Genomic DNA, 23,959 nt, shown 5'->3' on the forward strand with positions numbered 1-23,959 from the left:
TCAGGGATGATGAAGACTGACAGATACCTCGTGTCCTGCCAGGTAGCAGTGCAGCCACAGGTAGTTAGTTGATGAGACCACATATTTCTCCTGTCACAATCATATGTTCTTCATAACATGCAAGTTGTGTCTTGTTAGAATCTCCGATCTAGAGTAGATTCCAGGACACAATACGTGAAAACGACATCATTCATCAACCAAATGGCTGTAGGTACACATTGTTTGCATATAATAATCATAGTCAGTTTGAAAGCAAGTGTGTTGGTTCTTTTGAGCAATATTCTGCTTAACAAACAAAAAAAAAAAAATTCTGTAGTAAGATAAACAGAAAATTATGTCCCCATGTGCAATCCTAAATAGAAAGCTATGTCCCTAGATACCAGATTATATAGAAAACTATGTCACCAGGTGCTAGCCTAAATAGAAAGCTATGTCCCAAGGTACTAGCCTAAATAGAAAATTATGTCACCAGGTGCTAGCCTAAATAGAAAATTATGTCCCCAGGTGGTAGCCTTAATAGAAAATTATGTCCCAAGGTGCTAGCCTAAATAGAAAACTATGTCACCAGGTGCTAGACTAAATAGAAAACTATGTCCCAAGGTGCTAGCCTAAATAGAAAATTATGTCACCAAGGTGCTAGCCTAAATAGAAAATTATGTCCCCAGGTGGTAGCCTTAATAGAAAATTATGTCCCAAGGTGCTAGCCTAAATAGAAAACTATGTCCCAAGATGCTAGCCTAAATAGAAAATTATGTCACCAGGTGCTAGCCTAAATAGAAAATTATGTCACCAGGTGCTAGCCTAAATAGAAAATTATGTCCTCAGGTGGTAGCCTAAATAGAAAATTATGTCCCCAGGTGGTAGCCTTAATAGAAAATTATGTCCCAAGGTACTAGCCTAAATAGAAAACTTTGTCCCAAGGTGCTAGCCTAAATAGAAAATTATGTCCCAAGGTGCTGATCTAAATAGAAAATTATGTCCCAAGGTGCTGATCTAAATAGAAAACTATGTCCCAAGGTGCTGATCTAAATAGAAAACTATGTCCCAAGGTGCTGATCTAAATAGAAAACTATGTCCCAAGGTGCTAGCCTAAATAGAAAACTTTGTCCCAAGGTGCTAGCCTAAATAGAAAATTATGTCCCAAGGTGCTAGCCTAAATAGAAAACTTTGTCCCAAGGTACTAGCCTAAATAGAAAACTTTGTCCCAAGGTGCTAGCCTAAATAGAAAACTATGTCCCAAGGTGCTAGCCTAAATAGAAAACTTTGTCCCAAGGTGCTAGCCTAAATAGAAAACTTTGTCCCAATGTACTAGCCTAAATAGAAAACTTTGTCCCAAGGTGCTAGCCTAAATAGAAAACTGTCCCTGTGTGCTTTAAGGTACCCTGGACAGGTAAATCCATGCATTTACCAGTGAGTGATCTCCTTGTCTCGCCCTAGGTTTGAGGTGTTGGGGTTACCCTGTCAGGATATTTATAAAACATCACTGTAACAACTCACTGATATCACGTTAACCATTCAATCTTGTCAACAATGTGAAGTATTAGGACAAGAAAAACATGCAGAGTACCTAATAAAGTCAGCAGGGTAAGAGAAACATAATCACTCGCCCCCTTGTTGATGCAAGAGGGTTATCTCAACCCTGGAGAAAAGTTGTTTAAGTTGCAAACTCTCAGCAAGCCTCATGTATGCTAACTTAATCGTCATTCCTTTGGGGTTTAGATACAATGATATCACCATCAAGACACAGAGTACTAACCTAAATGTTAAACTATGTCCCAGTGTGCTAACCTAAATAGAAAACTATGTCCCAGTATGCTAACCTAAATAGGAAATTATGCCCTGTTGTGCTAACCTAAATAAAGCTATATTCCAGTATGCTAACCTAAACAGGAAACTATGTCATTGTGCTAACCTAAACAGGAAACTACTTCTCTGTGCCAACCTAACTGGAAAACTTTGTCCCTGTATGCTAATTATAACAAAACCTGAATAGAAATCTGTAACTTTACATAACCAAAACTATTCCTTTCCTGTTCTGAATGCATAACACTGTTAAAGTTATTGTTGAGTTTTTCTAGTATTTTTGATGATGGAAACCATCAAGAATAGATAGATGCCTTGAAATTAATGTTATCAAATCATTGAAAAAAACAACAACCTTCATACACTGACTTATCTTGATGGAGGGCATGATATAACCTGGAGAGTCGTCTGAATACAATTTCTTTATGATTCCTTGCAGTTACATAATACTTAACACATGTCAGTGTTTGGGAAATTATAGCATTGATTAAAGAATTCAAACAAAAGTTAATATACTTGTCAAACAGTGTGATTAAGCTAACTTTGAATGTACATTTGTAATTCCACGCCTCATACATTACATGTTTATATTTTCATTAGCGTATTTTTTGTCAGTTGTGGTTTTGGCAGACTTATCGGTTTACCTATATACATACCTACTCCTGAGTGTTATCTGTTTTAAAACCTACATAGTGTCAATTATCTAGGATCTAGGGGAGAGTTGATGTTCTCATCTATTTATAAAAACACATGCAGTTTTAAGTATGTAATGTCGGTAAAATTTGTATCAGAGTTAAAATAAATCTATCCATAAATTTACTTGGCAGAAGGTAGATTGTACTAGTAAGTCTGGTGCTCTTATTTATTTAAATACATATTGGAAATTCTTCTAACAAATTGAACTGAAGGGCAAAGACTTCAAACCAAAAGCTTTATCCAAGGATTGTAATATGGATGATCAAAAGACAACTTGGAGGGGTGAGGATGGAAGAAACATGTGCTTGCCTCCAGGGATGATCTGATAATATTATGTAATTCAGCACTAGTGATAACATACATTCTAGTACAGGAGCTGGCTAATCTATTACCTTGTACTCATTAGCTCCAGCAACAAAGTGGACAGAGATTACTATCAGTAACCACACACTAGAGCTATATATAGAGCACCACAGTGCCTGACAAAGTAGCTTGTTGTTAGCATCTTTTTCCTGATCAGAAGATGTTTTTAATTCTTCACTATATCAACATCTCCGCAAGCTGATAGAGAATGTACCCCATGATGAGACCTGGCATATATTTGGTTGATGAGACAAATTGAAGTGATATTATGTGTCATGTTGGTGCCATCACAGACCATCATTGGTGATTTGGCAAGACAGATTTATGACTGCAAAACAATTTCTTTGGATATACTCTGGAAACAGACAACTAATTTCCTCCACCCTCATTGAGAAACATAGATAATTAATAATTCAAAACAAAAAAGAATGGTTAGTTCTGAAAAAAAGTCACCAGTACATCTTTATCATTATATCATTTTAATCTTCAGCTTTTCTGTTTGATCTTCTCAAGGCTTCAATAGTTCTATCAACTTCAAGCCCTATTGTTATTTGTATTGTAATATGGATTCCTGTCTGAGTCAAGGGAAGCTGAATGATCCACCATCAGTAAACTAGAGACAAGTGGATGCTAGATTTTACCATAGACAGTTAATTTTCAGACGGATCAAGCCAAATTATGATCGCCATTAAAATATTTGGCAGAAGAAGCTAAGTCAATAAAGAACACAGATGTGCTATATTGGAAAAACGTCGGGAAAACATTGCATATAACTTTGGGAGTTTACTCAGGCGATACTTGGCTGGAGAGCATTGTTGACGAAGATAATCAGCCCTGGGTAATGTTTATATAGGATATAGAAGGCTCATCTGATCAGTTATTGATGGTGATGGAGACCGTGAGATGAAAGCCTTCCTGACGTCTAATATCAAGGCAGTTTTGTTTGTTTTTTTATTAGTGATGGATGTTATTTAAAAGGATCACAAAAGGACTCCTCCAATTTTTTTTTTAAACATATTTTAGAAAAAGAATTTTTGTTTTTGTGAAAGCCTTTCAAATCAAAACATCACATTTTGTTTTGTTACACAACCAGCTTCAGTACATTGTTTTACTGCCTGGGCAGAAGCTCAGCATTTACGAGTATTTCCAGTTTAGGAATGAGATTATTGTCTGTACCTCCAGTTACCTTGTTACAATATTTATAGGGTAGAGTAATTATTTTTCTACAGAACTAGGGCCAATTTGATCCTTTTGGTAGATGTTCTGGGAGGTGTTAGCTCATTGTATGACCCCTAGGTATTATCACTAGCCTAGTTCTTGCTGGAAGAAGTAATTACATTTGTATCTCTGGTGCTATCTACTCTAGCTCATTTACCTGTATGTTTAGTATTTAACAGTTTCTTTGCTGCTAAATTCATCCCCAATTCTCAATCTACCAGCTACTTGATCTTCTAATGCTTATTCTCTACCAGTCCTACAGAACATATTTTTTTTTTTTATTTTGACCTCCAGATCCTGAACCTATAACGTATACTACTCAACCTTTTGTTTATACTGTTCAACATTACAGACTTCATGCACATACAATCGAATCTGGTTGATTTTGGTTGACGTTATTAGTATTTATTTACAGAATGTGCTAGAAAATACAGCTCAAAAAAACTTGTTAAAAAATGTTTCATGTTTTAGTCATAATCAGTGTTCAAATATTTGCTCCCCACCTGGACAAACTTACAAGTGCTTGATATAATCCTTAGGCGTTTCCATTTCGTGCTGGTATTTGAGTCTTAGTATAAGAGAATGACGAAAATAGGTGTGCAAGTAGGAAAATGTTAAGGTACTATTTACAGAAATTTAAACATGTTAGACAAATATTTGTTTAGTCATGTTTGAGGTAACATTTGTCAAATAAGACCATTTCATTTAAAAGATTTCAGTTGTAATGTCAGCATAAGCTTACCTTGTCTTACTAAGTACTGTTGTAACTCAGCATTTATTTTAGGAATCTACATGCTATTATCAACAAGCACCTGTCTCTCCAGACTCTTCCTGTATAACAAATTAAAGTATCTGTAACATCTTAACCTCTGACCTACTAACATCACTGTCATGCCTGACTGATTTCTGCCACACCTGGCTGTAGTAGAGAAAACTAAGTGTGTGGGGTGTGATGACTTGGTCCTGTCTGTCATTTGGAAGCAGTTGAAGTGTTGGGATTAAGCCAATTGGCCCTGTATCACTTCCTGACTAGGTAGTACTGGCAAGGCTCATCACACTGGTAGTGTAATTGGCGAGGTTATCAGATAAAACTAAAAACTATTAATTCTACTTAACAATTTGACAAATAGTCTAGACTGATATAAGATAGACAGACCTCAGTTAATTACATACAAGTATTAAGATTTGGGGCCAAAAAAAGGTTGGCTTTGAGGACTATGTCAGATTCATTACAAATAGTTAAAATCTGAAAATAAGTGATTGTTGGGCCTCCCAATCATGCCTTGAGCCCACACAATCCAGACAACTACCTGGCCATGCATTGTATTGCGCACAGAGTTCAACATCTATAACAAACTACACTATGAACAATCTTAAAATTTAAAGTGAAATTCTGGCTAACGTAGCAACTATTGATCAGCTGAGTTTTTTTCTAATCTCACCTTGGATAGAAAGGGGAGTTCTTTTGCATTAGTTTCCTGATTGCATGCAGGACTCTGGAGAAACAGGTCTTTGATGTTATGCAAGGTATGTCTTACCTGAGGAAGCTAGTACAGGTATCCAACACACAATGTGTAAGATGATTGGATCTGAATTATTCATGGGACAAGTTGACACTGTTGGGAGTGGTTTTCTGTTGACTAGCGGTCTAGGTGGTTGTGGCCCAGGCAGGCATCATCTTGATTGAATGTTGCTGATAGATCGCTAGATTGGGATGTGGGATAGTACTGGTCTTGGAAATAGACTTTCTTGTTTGACTTGAAGTCTGGCCATGATGGAAGTAATTTCAGATGTGGAAGAAATGTATATTCCATTTATATCAGAATTGTTCCATAATAGTCAGCCATTTATAGAATTGATAATATAAACATGTAGTTTACAGAGACTCCTTTCAATAATAAGTTTTGTGCAGAAAGAGTAAATTAGGAATATGTATATATCTGGTTTGTAACTACTGATATTGATAGGTAGTACTAGGAAGGGTGGGACTACATCCTTTATAGATCTCGGATTATGTACAGAAGGCTCCCGGGACCTCACTCCACACACAGAATCGATCTCTGCAATAAAAACATGGCAATGGAACCGTTTCTACAGATATTATGATAGCATGTGTGTGTCAGTTTCCTTGGCGACGGCACACTGAACGTCAAAACACTTCAAAACAGTGTTAGAGGAATTGTGTACTGTATTACATAATAAAGCAATTGTTGGTGTTTGCTTTTCTGTAATATTTAACACACTGTTGGACCACAACAAAGCCAGTGACTTGAAGAGGTATTGTAACTCAGCTTTATTTTCAAGCATCAATCTTGTCTGAAAATAATTGACACGGAGTACAAAAGAAATTATACCCTCTCAGTGTCATCTCTTTTATCTTTGGTTTTTAGGAGGAGGAAATTGAAGTGATATTTTATATTTTGTTGACATATTTATCAAGCTTTTAAAAGTAAGACAAATTGTAATGCAGGTCTCCTTATGATACAATATGTTTTTATTTATGAAAGAATTTGAAGCCAAAAATACATATTGAATTATGTCTGGTTTACCAATGATGATGAAAACACAATGTAGTGTTACACTGGATTGTTATTCACAAATCCAAGGTTGGCACATCATCAACCGTGGAGGGAGGTGCCAGACTATTTCCTTGGCAATCTCGTCTCAGCAGGGGTCGGCAGTGGCGTGCAAAAGATGGCAGATGTAGAAAGTTTCAGGCTTGCTCTTGCATGATTTAGAACAAATTTTCACACATTATGCCACACAAAAAACAGAATATATTTCCTGGCTCTATAAAGATATATACAAGGAAAACGATTAATTAAAATTCATAATGTGTAGATAAAGATCAGGCTGGAGATAGAAGGAAAGATTGTGTTAGATACATCACTGCCACTCTGCTTAGTAAAACCCGAGTCTGTCAGAACTTTTTCATATGAAGGTACCATTTTTTGAGAAGTAAGTTTTTATGATATGACAATGGGGCTGTAGGTCTTGTGTTTGATATCAGTTAAACCTGTATATTATGAAACAGCAGCTAGATTACTGTTGCAAATTTACACTGTCATCAAGTGTAGTTTTATCTGCACGAAATGTGTAAATAAATGATCTGTAAAGAAAAACAAATTAGAGGATACACTCAGATGTATCATGTAGTGGTAAAAAGTTTCAGATTTAATAGTATTTGCTTCTAGGGGGAAAATATTACATCATATGTACACACAAGTCTGATCTTATTTCTGGCCAAAATGTTTGATGAGATGTGTAGGCGCTGTCTAGAGGGCATGTTTGAATGACTATAGAAATTTGAAGGACAAATCGTGTGTATATATTACGTGGATCGGACTAAAGATCTGCCTTTAGAAACACTGTCGGAAAGGTGATGCTATCTTAGTCTTAAATGCAGGTGTACTCCTTCCCAGGAGATTGTGTAACTCCTACTCTCAGCATGACAGTACAGTAGCAAACATAAATATTGCAGGTCTCTCTCTCAGGATATGCATTTGTTTCATGTCAAGATATGGAAGAGAAATATCCAATAGTAAAGCATATCACAGATAAAGTGTACCTTAACGCTGAATGGATGTTTCCATTTAAGGAGAATTAAAATAAGTAAGCAAATTATAATGTGTAGGCTATACAGGAGCGGGTGTATGTAGTGTAAGTTCCACACAGAAAAGATTGCTGTGTAATGTATCAGTATTGCTTTGTTTATACTTGATATAAGGTCACTGTTCTGTGAAGATCAATCACAATGGGTGATGAACCACTCTTGATGAAGAGAATAAGTACAAAAAGTTCTATCATTTGTTTTAATATCCAGGGGATTATTTCTTGTATTGATTAAGGAATATTCATAAACTGATTTTAAGGAAAACCTTTAAGATAAGACATATGTAGGACAAGTTATATATTATCTGTGTTCCAGTATAAGATGTTACTAGTTATAATTTGGAATCAAGTTTACCTGTATATTACCTTCCAAACACACCTGTAAGGTCATAATTCTGGTTTACTTGAACCAGTATTGTTGATGAAATGTATTTCTGATGGTGCTCAATGTTCATAACTATGCTAAGTGGAAACAATTCAATTTCGTGAAGTTCTGCTACTTCGTTCTTGAGCTTTTAGTCTTGAAGTTTTTAATAACTTTTAATCTAATTTCAAAGACAAAGCTCCAATACTACAAATGATGCTTTGCAAAAACAGATTATAGTATGTTAATAGTTCATGTTGGTACATAATGTTGTCTACCATATCATACAAGATTGCTTTTTTTTTAAGTTGTTTTTGTGCGTTTTTTGGACCAGTATCTATTTTTAGATGGCTATAGCTCATAAATAGATAAGGATGGGCAGCTGTTGCGTTTATCATATGGGCTTGGTGTTACCGAGTTTTAGCTGTTAGTTTGTACTGATGAAGTGTAAGGTAGCCTCTTTCACTATGAACAATTTTAAAATGACTCTACCTAACCTTCTCATGCTTGTAATGAAGCAACATGTGTCTCCATGCCTGTGTCAGTACAATGAATCAATCTCATGCAGGGTTATCTTAAGCAGGAGGAAACATTGCTTTCAATTATAGCTAGACAATCAGATTAAACATAATTTACACAACTCTCTTGCCAACAAGTCTGGGATAACAATGTTGATATGATAAACATATTTTAAAGAAGTCTATTTCATTCCTGTGTAAACACATGTGTTTATATTGTGTATAAAAATCTCTGTATTTCCCTCATATGTTGGTATTAGCTATACATTGTATATAAAACATCTCTATATTTCCCTCATATGTTGGTATTAGTTATACATTGTATATAAAACATCTCTATATTTCCCTCATATGTTGGTATTAGTTATACATTGTATATAAAACATCTCTGTATTTCCCTCATATGTTGGTATTAGTTATACATTGAATATAAAAATCTCTGTATTTCCCTCCAGCAGTGACATATTATGCAATTATGATATGTATATCTCCTTCCTGTGTTACAGGACCTCGTAAAGAGTCACCTGATGTATGCTGTTCGAGAGGAGGTGGAGGTCCTTAAGGAGCAGATCCAGGAACTTGTAGAAAAGAACAACCAACTGGAATATGAGAACTCCATACTGAGGGCGTCGGCAAGCCAGGAGACATTGAGTAAACTCCAGGCACCCCGTCAGTCACAACCTCCCTCGTCCTCATCGTGACCACAACACCCATCACCATGACCACCTAACGCTGATCATCCCCTCCGGTATCGGTGATGGGATGTCTGTGTCGGTCAGAAGCTTGTCATGCCGCTAGTTCGCCAACAGTGGAAGTGTTTTCACGCTGCATACTGCACGCACACCAAAACGACTAGCACCTGTATTCTTATTTATCTTCATTTATAAGAATATGGACATAGCATGGCTTCCATGACTACCAACTGACAGAGGTCCGTGTTCACCATGGTAACACAATTCCAATCAAACTGGCTTCTGGTTGTTTCCTTAGTTGCGTCTTGTGATAAAGGACATCGGAGATTTTGCTGAGGTCTGTTGGTAACACACTTTCAGGATAGAAAGTGACATCTCAAGCAAAATGGAGCATCGTGGTCCAAGTACTGGATCAGTAGCCTTCCAGAATGATTGAGGTCATGTCTGGGAAGTATCAGATGTGTTGAATGTCAAGTTTGTTCCTTAATTCCAATTTTCAATACTTTTATTTCATCCATTTTATGAATATCATGAGTTGTCAATTTAAATGAAATGTATCTACTGCAATATCTAGGACAATCATTATTTCTCCGATGATTCATAGTGTATAATATATGGCTACTCTAATCTTTATTTTTGTCATTTGTATCATTATGTAAGTGTATTTTATTATATAAAAGTTTTGTTTATGTAACTCTGCATCTATTAAGAATACCTAAATGAAGAAGCGTGACATTCTGATTTCATTTTGCAGACTTCATTAGTTATATCAAAATTTCATCTCGATATAAAGTGAAGGTCATACCTTCTCATGACCTTGACCTTTAGGTCAGTTTCCTATTGCTTGCCTGTTATATTCATGGCATACCAGTCACGCTGATTCTGTCTACAACTTGTAGCAGTTTTGGTGTAAAGCACTTGTGTTGTTGATAAATACTACAAAATACTGCTCTCCGTTACAAGTCTCTTGCCTTTGTGTTTGCATATTTGTATAAGGAAATAGCTTTATCGTGGCAACATTTTCGTTTTGAGACTTAAACTTAAATTGAAGGAAAGATTAAAAAAAGAATTTGAGGTTGAATATTTTATCAACAGAACATCATTCCACTCAGTCCAGTAAGCATTGCTTTAAAGTTTAAAAACAATTGCTTTGCCTTGACACAGAATTGTGATATGTCCTCTGTAAGTGTGTTGAATTCTTTTCACTGTTTAATGTGGCATTCTGAAAAGGAGAGTCGAAACACGAGAAGTGAAAATGTGGCTACGAATGAATCTGCTTAACCACAAAATGCCTTGTAACATTGTATGATTTTTATAAAGGAGAAAGGCTAGCAGCCTATTATGAGTTGTTCCAACATTTGCTGTGTGTATTAATTAAGCTTGTATGACATTAGGCAGGTTAGATGTCTTTTGGTTCTTGGCAGACATTCCACAACATGTTGAAAATTATTTGCCCTTGTACCATATACCTGTATACATCCACTTCTGTTTTGGATTTACCTTTCATTCAACCCTTTAAATGACAGAATATTTCATAACTGATATTGATGTATCAGAACTTTATGGGTACAAATTTGATAGTGTTTTAAAATAAACTGAATTGGATGGTTGACCATTTAGAGACATAGAGGATAGATAGTGTTATGATACATTTGTGTCAAGGCTCTGAAGATCAGTTGTTTGTTATAGAGTTGGTACCAGCAAGAGAAACAGGCGTCTACTTCAGATAGCACTGGTAAATGTCGTTTCTTATATTCCAAGTACTAAAAAATCTGGTTATAGACAAAATATTATAATCTGTTTATCGAACCCTGTGAATTTGGTGATATCTGAATGTTGTCTGTTCAAACACTGTTATACAGCAGTCATTGACGCATCAGCCTTTATACTTGTCAGAATATTGATTTCCATGAAGTTACAGTTTAAGGTCTTTCATCACCATCCAGTTTATATAAACAAATCATTTCACATGACTTAGAGATGTGAAATTCATATAATTAGCTTGCCTACAGAATCACACTTCATATAACGATGCAAGCAAGAGGAGTCTTTTTTCTTTTCCTCTTTTTTTTTTTTTTTTTTGTTTTCGAAGTGATATTTCAATCGAAACCCATTGTGTGGACAAGTTTTATTCTATGAATATTTATATCCATGCATTTGTTATGTCATGGAGATATCTTTTACACGTAGTGCTTTTTTTAAAAAACATATGTCACTGATAACAAAAAACAGTGATACACCTTTCACAGATGGTCACGGGACAAAATTGGAAACTTGTGCCATGTCTACATAGTAACTGTTGGATGGAAAGGCTGTTTCTCCAAATTCAGATGTGATGTATATAATATATTACAAATATTATGTATTAACGAACACACACTCGGTCATGTTGTGGATTTGTGTTCCGTTATTGTGCACTGAGATTATAATCCTTCTGTGATGACGGAAGTCAAGCTTCCACATGATTAAGATTTTCCCTTTCTTCCGTGGATTATGGAAGAGGGAACTGCAAAATGAATACAGATGCAGTCAAGCCTTGTGAGATTATGTGAAAGAGTGAAAATGTCGGGTGCTTGTAGCATCGTAGTGTATAGCAACAAATGTACGGCATGAAATGTAAGTTTTAAAATATTACTGATTATGTAAAAAAGCAAATTTAAACACTATTTTCGTATAATGGCCAGTTTGTTTCTGTTACAACACTTCTCCTATTTAGTAGATGTATAGAAACAGAAGGTTTAATCCCAGTTATATCAGTGTTACTATCATGTACACACTTTATTATTCTTGTGCAGAATGGCTACGGTCATACAAGATGTATCACCACTTCTGCAGTTATATTAGCACTTTAAAATATGAGAAATATTCCGGTGAATTTATTTTAGATCAACATTAGATTGATGGTGTGATAATATATCAGGCTAGCCAGTTATTGATGACAATTTGAATATGTTTTAATGTTTTATGGTGAGTTCAGGTGAAACTAGATATAATTTGTTTTGGAAAGTTGAGGATCTAAATTTCATTATATCAAGATTTTGGTAAATACTTCAAATCCAGTCTTAAACAGACATCTAAAAGTCTGACTTGATTTTATTGTTTGGGTAATTCTCCGGAATATTTTCTTTGTATGGGGTAAAAATTTGGTACTTTCCTTTTAGACCAGATCGGTTTGTAGAATAATGAAACACTCACTTGCCTGTATAATGTATATATGTATAGTACGCAACAAATCTGATTGTATTTTAATGCCAGTGTAATACAAAAGACGAGTACAATTGTACCTTGGGCGTAATAAATATTTACAACTGCTTTTGATGTGTTGATTATTTTTATCATAAGGAATTTTATACTAAAGCCAGTATAATATCAGGGCACGTATTTGTGAAACCATTCTCATGCTCAAGCATAGATTTCGTGCTCAAGCATAGATTTCGTGCTCAAGCATAGATTTCGTGCTCAAGCATAGATTTTGTGCTCAAGCATAGATTTTGTGCTCAAGCATAGATTTTGTGCTGAAGCATAGATTTCGTGCTCAAGCATAGATTTCGTGCTCAAGCATAGATTTTGTGCTCAAGCATAGATTTTGTGCTGAAGCAAACACTTTATAATTAACCTAATCATAAAATAATACAAATGTCAAATCTAAGCCTTGAACATAGCTTTGATTTTAAGCCCTTTCAAAATTGTTTTGAAATATATGGCAAAATCAGCCTTATGTATTTTTAATTTTTAATTTAAACAAGACATAAGGCTTGAGTACAAAATTCATGCTTGAGCATGAGAACGGTTTCATGAATACGCCCCTGGTGTTTGGAAAGTTCACTATGACATTGATATCAGTTTTTCTTCCTTTGAAGACCAGCATATTTCAACTCCAACTAGATGTTTCAGTGCCAAGATACCCTGTGACATTGTTTATTCTTGACGTTGCAAAATTTAGTTTGACATGTGTCATATATGCAACATGAAAGAGCACAATGTTTATGTGACTAAGTGAAAACTGACCTTATTGACCCTAGATTTTCCTGGTTTTTTATCTTATAGGCAAAGTTAACTCTATGTTAACCAAGATTTACTCAAATATACCTGCTATCAACAATGTTAATTGTGACATCAATTAGGACTTTAACTGTATGATGTCTACCATAGTGATCTGCTTTAACTGTAGGCCTTAACTCTATCCAAGTGACAACTTTACAGCTATGACCTAAACCTAATTGCTCAAAGCTTAATTAGGTCAATCAGATTGATGTTTGTTAAGTGTCAATTTTGCTTTGAAAGTCCCTGTTTCTTTTAGTGGCAACTGCTTAATTTTCCAATTACCAAGCTCTGTGCAACCAAGAGCTGTCAAATTCTCTTTCTGAAACAGTATGACACCCAAGGGAAGATAACTCTTAATTCAATACCTATAATTTCATTTCCATAAGAAAAGCAGTAAAATCAGTGATTAGGTTCCCGGAAATGTCATTAGAACGGGAATGTGTAGGCTATATATTGCAAATCATTGATTTTATTTACATTTAGATATACACAGATTAAGCCTCAGACAAAATGACCTTGACCATAGACCTACAGACCAGAAAGTAGTAGGCATTGAAATGGCCCCATTGGTTCAAAGGCTGGATAGTGGTAACCAATGGATAGTGAAAATTTTCAGATGTGAATATTATTTCATATCAATAAGGTTATTGAGGCAGGTCAGATAGATATTTTTGCAGTGTCAGTTTTGGTTTTAAAGTGCTTTTTTTAAGTGGCAAAAGTTTTAATTTTTCACTAACCACTGGTGATGTTGAATTAACCTTTGAGCAACCAAGACATGATATCTGGAGTCAAAAGACATTAACTAGATTCTAGATTTGATTGCTAAATCAGGGTTATTTGCCATTGCTCTTGTGAAGTCCTTAACTTTGTTGTATATTCCGGAAAATGGTAGATGACCCACTGCCAATAGCTCGGGAATGCTTAGTTACTGATCATTCATGACCCCATCTTACAATCCAGAGATACACGTCAGTCATTTCATTGTCCAAAATCATTGATTAAAACTTCGTTCCCCAAGAAATGGATTTGACCTTCACTTTCGATTTGACCTTGATCTTAGAAATATGTACATTTTATTTGATTATGATAACTGACCGTGTTCTGCCATCCTGCAGACATTCAGAAAATTGTCAATACCTACCTTTACTGGGTAAAAAGTAGTGGCTTAGACAATGAATTTGACCTTTAACCTCATGTTAACCCTGGTCTAACATGCGATGGTACACGACACGCCCTTTACCATTAATCTAGATTTTCACTAATAGGACTATTGGTGTTTTGACATGAAAGACGATTTATTTGGAACAAAACAACTCATTAGATCTTTCCAAATTGCCATTTGTAATGCGATTTATATAAAAACATGCAAAAGAAAACAAAAAATAAATCTTCTGACGCAACAGTCGTTTTGTGGTTGTTTTCCAAATTAACTTCGTAAGACGTCATAACCGAATCTAACAGGTAACATTTATCACTGACGAGATCCTGCTGTTCCAAGACTTCGTCATCCTGTTCAGTCTAAAACATGGCTGATGTGTTATCTATATTAAAAACCTGAATGTTTTGTACATGGGCGTGAATATGCAAGTTTTCAGAATTCAGATCCGACATGAGTCATATAAACGTATTGTATTGGGAATCAGAGCTGCCCCCGTGTTATAACCAGATCAGATGTAACTTCACTTTAAGATATCTGTGATCCACTGTCTTACGACATTCCGACACTTACATAACTAAGCTATATCGTCTTAAGTATCATACAGGTCTTCTCTACCAACACGCTTACATATCAAAATTAATATCATACCAAGATTGACGAGTCATTAAGGTATTTCGATTTGTTTACCCATATATCTAGGGTTTTCCGCTGGAGTAGGGTCGAGTTACGCTTCGGTGTTGTCGAGTCATTAAGGTATTTCGACTTGTTTAGCCATGTAGCTAGAGTTTTCTGATAAGTAAGGTCGACTTATAATTCGGTGTTGTCGAGTAATTTAGGTATTTCGACCTGTTTAACCACGTAGCAAGGGTTTTCTGCTGAAGTAAGGTTGAGTTACGTTTTAATTTTTTTCGCGGACTAGTATAGTTTCCTACAAATACCGACAGAATACTGTTCAAAGTTAGTCACGTATTCTCAACTATATACTACATAAAGCAATTATTTCCAGCTGTTAAAAACAGAGGTGACTGTGAACCAGACAGTTTACAACTAAAACCTTTCTCAGTATGTAATACAGTTGGACCAGTTAATATCGAAACATTAAGTGTAACATCACATTATGACGATGTCACAACATCAAAATGATATAAAAAAATAGTCACATTAGTAAGATATATGTTTTTATGTGTTTGGGGAAGTGGAACCCCCGTGATGACTTGGGTATTTATCTAATCGAACTGAGAACGCCTACATGTTTTGCTGAATGTTATACTTAAGTTATACACACTATATAGGTGCTGGAGCGTGTCTGCGCAACAGCAAATTATTCTTGAGAGATTTATTGAACAATAAATTACATAGTATGTTTTTTCCCCTTAATCTGTTGTTATTTTTACTGATTTTTGTTAGTTGGGTCTAAATATAGAACTGCATTGTCTAAGTTAGTGGTTAATATCGAATTACTTCAGGGTCAGATATTGCCTTAGTTGCGATGTGTTTTATCCCTCGCGTTTGCGCGGTTCTGGACAGGAAGTTTTCTTTCTAATGGTGTTTAGTGTTGTCAAGTCCACTGGAAAGCTGTACTTGCAGTTTCCCCTATATATTGTATTTTTGGTTGGGACAAATTTCTTCCGCCCCTTCCATGGTCTTCTTGTTTCAAGAATATGGTCTGCTGTACCCCACTTCACACTCGTAAGAAGTGACTAAGACAATTCGCCCCGCCCCCTCGCCCTTTCCCTCCTCTATCTGAAATATCGTATTTATTGTGAATATGAATGTAATATTTATCTCTTAGCTAGCTTGCGTTCATCTCCATAACCAACTTTATCTGATAAGGATAGTTTGCAGTATATTTATATTTCAGATTTTGTTTTTCTGATATGTCGTTGCTATTTTATAAAGGTTTTTTCTCTCTATATGTTTATTTACTAGAAGATATTCTGAAAAAAAATCATTAACATTTAAACGATTTATGAAAAGCTATTGTCTTTTTTTGGGACGAATGTAATGTTTATCACTCAGCTAGATTGTATTCATTTTCATAACAAATTTTCTGGCCTTTCCGCTTCGGGTACACACGCAGCGACTTACGTATAGGTCCCACAAAACCGCAAGTTTACCCTTGTGTTTCCCGTTGGAGAAACTTTAATTTGTCATTCTCATTCACATACATAGGTTTTCTTCTGTCTTCTCTTCATTGACGGCGATGTCTCCTTAAAGACATCTGATTAGTGACAGCTGAACCATAACATGATTAAAATTAATCGGGTACCATGTCGCCATATTATATTTATGTGTGCTGACACTGCATCGTCCGCTGAAAGGCCAAAATGGCGTAAAAGTGGATGTAAAATCTGTTAAAAATAAACAAACACCATCTGCTTATGATCTTCCCTTTTACGAGAACGGAAAACTTTTGAAAATATTCGTTTGGTTTGATTTGATCTATCTATTCATTTATGCGTTAAAATAACTTTAAGTCACTTGTGTGTATCAATGCATGCATCCATGTATCTCTTTCCAACTTGTTGATAGTACTAGTTCGGAACTCTTTTGAAGAGAAGATATCACAGTGAGGTTGTGTGTGTACCTTACTCTACCTCAATATAAATGTCTGAACCACTTACAACTTAGTGCTGTCTGGAAAAAGGCATACACTCTGACACTTTCATACATCACGTTGTGAAATTGACTGGGACAAGAGAACTGTACCGGTGATACGATAGAGAGACAAATTACGCCCCATTTTACCTCTGTAGCAGTCTGGTACTCCAGAGATGAATAAAAAGACCAATTGATGACTCGGGGTAAAAATATTATACATCAAAAACAGGTTGTTACAGAAGAGAAACATATATGTGAGTTAGGTGCATACATATGTCCTTAGACTACTTAAAATTACAGAGACATGATGAATATAGCTCGGTATAATTGGATCTCCAATCACTGGTGCACAGGGGCATAGGAATACAACGGGGTATGTTAGGTCTCTGAATAATGGTGCACAGGGACATGAAAATAAAACTTGGTATGCTTGAGTCTCTGGGAAAAAAGCTGTTGCACAGGGACGTGGGGCACAATTGGGTATGTTTGGGTCTCCAACTATATGTTCACAGGGACTTGAGGAAATACAATTGATACGCTTGAGACTCCAGCTACTGGTGCACAGGGGCATGGAGAAGTGCACAGTGGATGGAGATTACAACTGAGTATGTTTGAGTCTCCAGCTGCTGGTGCACAGGGACGTGGAAAATAGATCTGGTACAATCTACTATTAGGTATTTTAAGGACTGAAAACAACAATAATAAAATACCCGATGGACCGAATCAGACTCAGTGACGTCATGAAACGGATACCAAGGGAATTTCGTAAAAAAAAAAGGTACCAAAAGCAACCAAGGGAAACCGAAATAAAAGGGAAGGCAACGACAAGAACAAAGAAGACAGCAATACTTGGTGCTAGGGGGTACCAAGGGCAAGGGAGACGCAAACGGAAAATAACAGCGGAGGGCCTAGGAGCATTATACAAAAGGAAAGTATCAGCGGGGAGAAGAACGAAAATACAACGATAATCAACAAATATCTATCGATAGCAGATAGTGACGTCGTATAGTTACCAGGTATGGTGTGATGTTGGAGGGAGAGTGTTGGACAATGTATAGTTACCAGGTATGGTGTGATGTTGGAGGAAGAGTGTTGGACAACGTATAGTTACCAGGTATGGTGTGATGTTGGAGGGAGAGTGTTGGACAATGTATAGTTACCATGTATGGTGTGATGTTGGAGGGAGAGTGTTGGACAATGTATAGTTACCAGGTATGGTGTGATGTTGGAGGGAGAGTGTTGGACAACATATAGTTACCATGTATGGTGTGATGTTGGAGGGAGAGTGTTGGACAATGTATAGTTACCATGTATGGTGTGATGTTGGAGGGAGAGTGTTGGACAATGTATAGTTACCATGTATGGTGTGATGTTGGAGGGAGAGTGTTGGACAATGTATAGTTACCAGGTATGGTGTGATGTTGGAGGGAGAGTGTTGGACAATGTATAGTTACCAGGTATGGTGTGATGTTGGAGGAAGAGTGTTGGACAATGTATAGTTACCAGGTATGGTGTGATGTTGGAGGAAGAGTGTTGGACAATGTATAGTTACCAGGTATGGTGTGATGTTGGAGGAAGAGTGTTGGACAATGTATAGTTACCAGGTATGGTGTGATGTTGGAGGGAGAGTGTTGGACAACTTTTATATAATGTAGGAGTTGTAACAAAGATAAACATATTACAACATAGTAACAAAATAAACAACGGGAAATAATACACCGCCCTCACGCGACAACAATAGGCGTCCGCGTGAGTATATCGAGGACACGTGATAGTGACTGACACGGGCTACGTTCAGGATTCTCAACTTTTTAAAAAGTTACACAACAACTCCAAAGGTAGAACTTTAAATTCATTTCTTATCGAACATTTGAGGAATACTTGCCTTATAAGAAAAAAATGGGTTTGAAAATCACATCCGAGTTTTACCTATATCATTAATGGATATTTAATGTGGTAAATAAATGTTGCTTTAAAGAAGTAATTCGGAAGTGTGGTGTGTTTTCTGTAATGATTGTGAAACATAACTTTGAAAACCCTCCGCAATGTTGTTTCTTCCGTCAATCCATGACAGTTCCATGGAAAAGAAGACACATTATACATAATAAAATGTGAAGCTTTTCCGTTCGGCTGTATAAAGTGAATATAGATATCGTCTGTGTTCCAGTGCCTGCACTTTATACACGACGTGTGTATTGATTTTATTTTTATTTTTAAAATCAGAATAACTTGTTTTTGTTTGAAATATTTTTAACGGAATATAAATGAATGTTCAGAAGAGTGTTTGAAATGATATGACGAGTTTTGTTTACTTCAACAGTACAAACGTGAACGAATTAAGGCACAATTATCCTTATCTACAACATTTTAAGTTCACCTTATCTATATAGATTTTCGTGTACTTGGTCATCTATTGAACTATATCTCTGAAATGGTTTAGAAATAAAATCAAATATCCATTTTTTTGGTTTACGATTACTAGTCTCGGAAAAATGAAAAAAAAAGAGCAAAACGTGAGTACGAGTAACGGACTAAAGAAACCAGTAAATACAAAGCTAAACTGGTTAGATATAAAAGGAATGGAGAAAAATATAGAAAACAAATAATATTTGAATTTAGGAAGAAAGACGTACAATGCAACTATCAAAACAAATGAGCGAGACAGGAGACTCCAGGGAGAGAACACGTAGTTCAACTTTTCATGTGGAAATACAAAACATTCTGATTTTATCAAGCATTGGTTTACATTTCACAAAGTTCCTTTCTATTCACTACAAAGGGAAAACATGTCTGGTTTACAATCATCTATGACGGCCTTACAACATAGTTGTATAAAGATTCTGTATGAAGGAATCGTATCTGTGAATAAAGAATTTGGTGTATGACTGGAGAACACAAATATAGCACCACAGAATGACGTATCGAAACACGTATAAAGGATTGCTGTGTTCTAGGTTCGACAGACATCAAAGGGGAGGTAATCGTAGATGTATATTTATATAAATTATAGATTCTCTCAAACATCCAAATCGACTCGGAAAAAAGTTTTTGAAAAATTCAATTAGACTGCTGTCATACGGTATCTCGTAACCTCGCAATCTCGTTCTAATACGACTTCAATATGACAGAGCGAGATAACGACAACACGACGGGAACAGCATATATATAACATGTACACTGTTTATATGCCCATATTTAAATCAATGAGGCCTCGTGAACCAAATTTATATCTCAAAGAGAGTAGAGAATAAATATCTACCATTGAATTCCCATTGTTTAGTGTGCGTGTGTGTAGAGGATGGACAGAATTTCATACTAGTATTTCATAACTGAGATTATAGACTCCCTAAAACATCAAAATCGACTTGAAATTATTGACTAGACATTCTGACAATGTAATTATATAAATTTTTATTCACGGTTAATGTAAATGATTTTCACGCTTCATATTTTTTTGTAAATGATCAGAACGTAAATCAGATACGTGCGCCAAATACAATTTTAGATAAAGACTTTCTGGATTATATACCAGTACACTTGCCCATAAGTTAGGGACCATCCATTTCAGTTTTAAAATTGATCTCTACTCCTGTTAAAATGAATCTTGTCGTACTTCTTGTTGTGTCTCCTGTTGCGTTTGGTACCGTATTTCACCAAGCGATATACCCAACTAAACGACAATGGGGAACCCCTTCATTTAACAAAACACAAATTTCCTTTGTCACTTATAGCAACTGTGTTTGCACGTGTATTACTGGTCAGTCATGCATGTGCTAATACAGTACGTAAAAAATGTAGGTCGAAAAATGACAAATGCTGAAAGATGGTAAGCTTCTAGAATGGTACAAGGTGGTATGACATACAGGTATGTAGATGGCAAGCTTCTAGAATGGTACAAGGTGGTATGGTATACAGACATGTAGAAGGCAAGCTTCTAGAATGGTACAAGGTGGTATGACATACAGGTATGTAGAAGGCAAGCTTCTAGAATGGTACAAGGTGGTATGACATACAGGTATGTAGAAGGCAAGCTTCTAGAATGGTACAAGGTGGTATGACATACAGGCTTGTAGATGGCAAGCTTCTGTAATGGTACAAGGTGGTATGACATACAGGTATGTAGAAGGCAAGCTTCTGGAATGGTACAAGGTGGTATGACATACAGGTATGTAGAAGGCAAGCTTATAGAATGGTACAAGGTGGTATGACATACAGGCTTGTAGATGGCAAGCTTCTGTAATGGTACAAGGTGGTATGACATACAGGTATGTAGAAGGCAAGCTTCTAGAATGGTACAAGGTGGTATGACATACAGGCACGATGATGGCAAGCTTCTGGAAAGGTACAAGGTGGTATGACATACAGGTATGTAGAAGGCAAGCTTCTATAATGGTACAAGGTGATATGACATACAGGCACGATGATGGCAAGCTTCTGGAATGGTACAAGGTGGTATGACATACAGGTATGCAGATGGCAAGCTTCTGGAATGGTACAAGGTGGTATGACATACAGGTATGCAGATGGCAAGCTTTTGGAATGGTACAAGGTGGTATGACATACAGACATGTAGATGGCAAGCTTCTGGAGTGGTACAAGGTGGTATGACATACCGACATGTAGACGGCAAGCTTCTGGAATGGTACAAGGTGGTATGACATACAGGTATGCAGATGGCAAGCTTCTGTAATGGTACAAGGTGGTATGACATACAGACATGTAGATGGCAAGCTTCTGGAATGGTACAAGGTGGTATGACATACAGGTATGTAGAAGGCAAGTTTCTAGAATGGTACAAGGTGGTATGACATACAGACATGTAGATGGCAAGCTTCTGTAATGGTACAAGGTGGTATGACATAAAGACATGTAGAAGGCAAGCTTCTGTAATGGTACAAGGTGGTATGGTATAAAGACATGTAGAAGGCAAGCTTCTGGAATGGTACAAGGTGGTATGACATACCGACATGTAGAAGGCAAGCTTCTGGAATGGTACAAGGTGGTATGACATACAGGCAAATAGATGCACGTTTTAATGTCAGCCATTCTATTATTTTCTCCTAATCAAACCGAGCATGTTGACGAGCGTCTTTGGTTTGACAGACCCCGAAAGACAACAGATAGAGAAGACAAACGTCTTTGTACACAGGCAATGCGAGCTCAGTTCAGCAGTGCGAACAGACTCGAAGGACAGTGGAACCTTAATGTTTGATTAAGCGCACCGTCAACAGACGTTTGAACAATAGACCACATCGCTTTCGCCAGCCAGTAAATCCGCCTTGTGCAAGACCAGTTTCAACACGAAGTGATGGAGACGCTTCTATGGCCTGAATATCACCAGACATTAACCCAAATACACAAGCGAGGGACAAAAAGTTACGTACAGGATCCAAAATGTCAAACGATTGGAGAAATAAGGACTGCATTTATCATGGAGTGGCAAAGGTTTTCTCAGAACAAGCTTCGTTCGGTGTCCGGTCAATGTTGTGAGACGACGGACACAAGAATTGTACCATAATCGTCGTAGCTCTGCCCGATATTGACATTTTCATACACAATGAAACCCAATGATAAATTAATCTTCTTGGTCAAATAACATGTTTTAGAGATTTAATGGCGTTTCTGTTATTAAGAGGCAGTTGAAGTCAAAGTGTTTTCTAGACTTATATAATACATTTTAGAGGAAGTCTTTCCAAAACGGAACAGCACTTCCGGTTCTGTTAATTACTTTTCCTATCGGCTGTGTATTGTTTCGTTAGAAACCTAAACATTCCTATAAATCCTGTAGAGGTGTCAATGAAGAATATTGGAGGTCCCTTAACTTATTGGCAAATGTTTATTATCATGTTAACAGGGAGAGAACATAAGAGAGAAAAAAGTGACTTGTCTTTAAAGTATTTCATGATAGTTAGTTCGAGAGTCTCGGTTCGTGAAGCTCTATGAGATGGAAACTCATTCATGCATTAGGGTAGCCCTTTGATCTGTCAAATCGACCTTGTTTTTGTTTGTTTTGGAAATTATTTGACATAAGCACTAATTCCTTATCACAACACCTCAGAATCGTGCCAAGAGGTTCTGTGTCAGGACAGTCACGCGCGAGGTCACCTAAATTTTAGTATACCGTCAACAGGTGCCCGATAATACTGTAAACAGTCGTAATTTAACTCTAGTCATAATCCCTAACAATGAAAGCGTTACAAAGAATACATATAGAATTATATATCTAATAATAAACTAACTCTCTATGAGCAGTTCCAACTTATATATAAGGTTTGGTAACCTTACCGTCATTTTTTTTCGAAGAATTTACTAAAACTGATAGAATGAATGCCTGTCAAAAAAGAAAAGGACATTTTTTTCTTCACTAATGTCAGGCTTCATTATATTGAAATATGTAGTAAGATGCAACCGGACGGCGTACTCTTAAGTAAGCATGATAAACTCGCATCATCAGGGACCTATTTTGATATTTTAGTCACGAGTTTTCTAGAAAATTTCTTCAGCAAGAAGAAAAAAAATTATGAAAAAAAACCCGATAACTTCCATCAGTGGTCCATGATTTCGTCATAAATCGTTGCTTACAAACTGCAGAAGTGTTTGCTATCTTTCTTTACTTGTTTTTATGTTAAGAATGCATTTGGGAAGGTCTGTTGCATTTACTGATTAAAATACATGATATATATATATTGATAATACATCCCTGTCACTTTTATAGGACTGTCAAACTTCTGCGCTACCCATATTAAGTAAGTAGACAGGTTTATCTCTAGCTTCCTCTCAACAGCTAGGGTCATGTGAGGACGTGTTTTAGGAGACACCAACAGCTAGGGTCATGTGAGGACGAGTATTAGGAGACACCAACAGCTAGGGTAATATGAGGACTTGTGTC

The 23,959-nt window shown here is 36.4% G+C and overlaps 1 protein-coding gene across 2 annotated transcripts in view; it reads left to right on the forward strand.

Annotated features, from left to right (window-relative positions):
• LOC132562643 (protein bunched, class 2/F/G isoform-like) overlaps positions 1-12,579 on the forward strand; it is a 63,257-nt gene extending 50,678 nt beyond the window's left edge. For both annotated transcript variants that reach the window (XM_060227397.1, XM_060227398.1), the window contains one exon: positions 9,081-12,579. In XM_060227397.1, the coding sequence (XP_060083380.1) occupies positions 9,081-9,275 (195 nt within the window). In that variant the 3' untranslated portion in view covers positions 9,276-12,579. The remainder of the gene's footprint in view (positions 1-9,080) is intronic.
• Positions 12,580-23,959: the final 11,380 nt, after the last annotated feature.

The sequence above is a fragment of the Ylistrum balloti genome, unplaced genomic scaffold, assembly GCF_031769215.1.
Source record: "Ylistrum balloti isolate Yb309-2 unplaced genomic scaffold, AGI_CSIRO_Ybal_v1 Utg371468, whole genome shotgun sequence".
In the NCBI taxonomy this organism is placed as follows: Eukaryota; Metazoa; Mollusca; class Bivalvia; order Pectinida; family Pectinidae; genus Ylistrum; species Ylistrum balloti.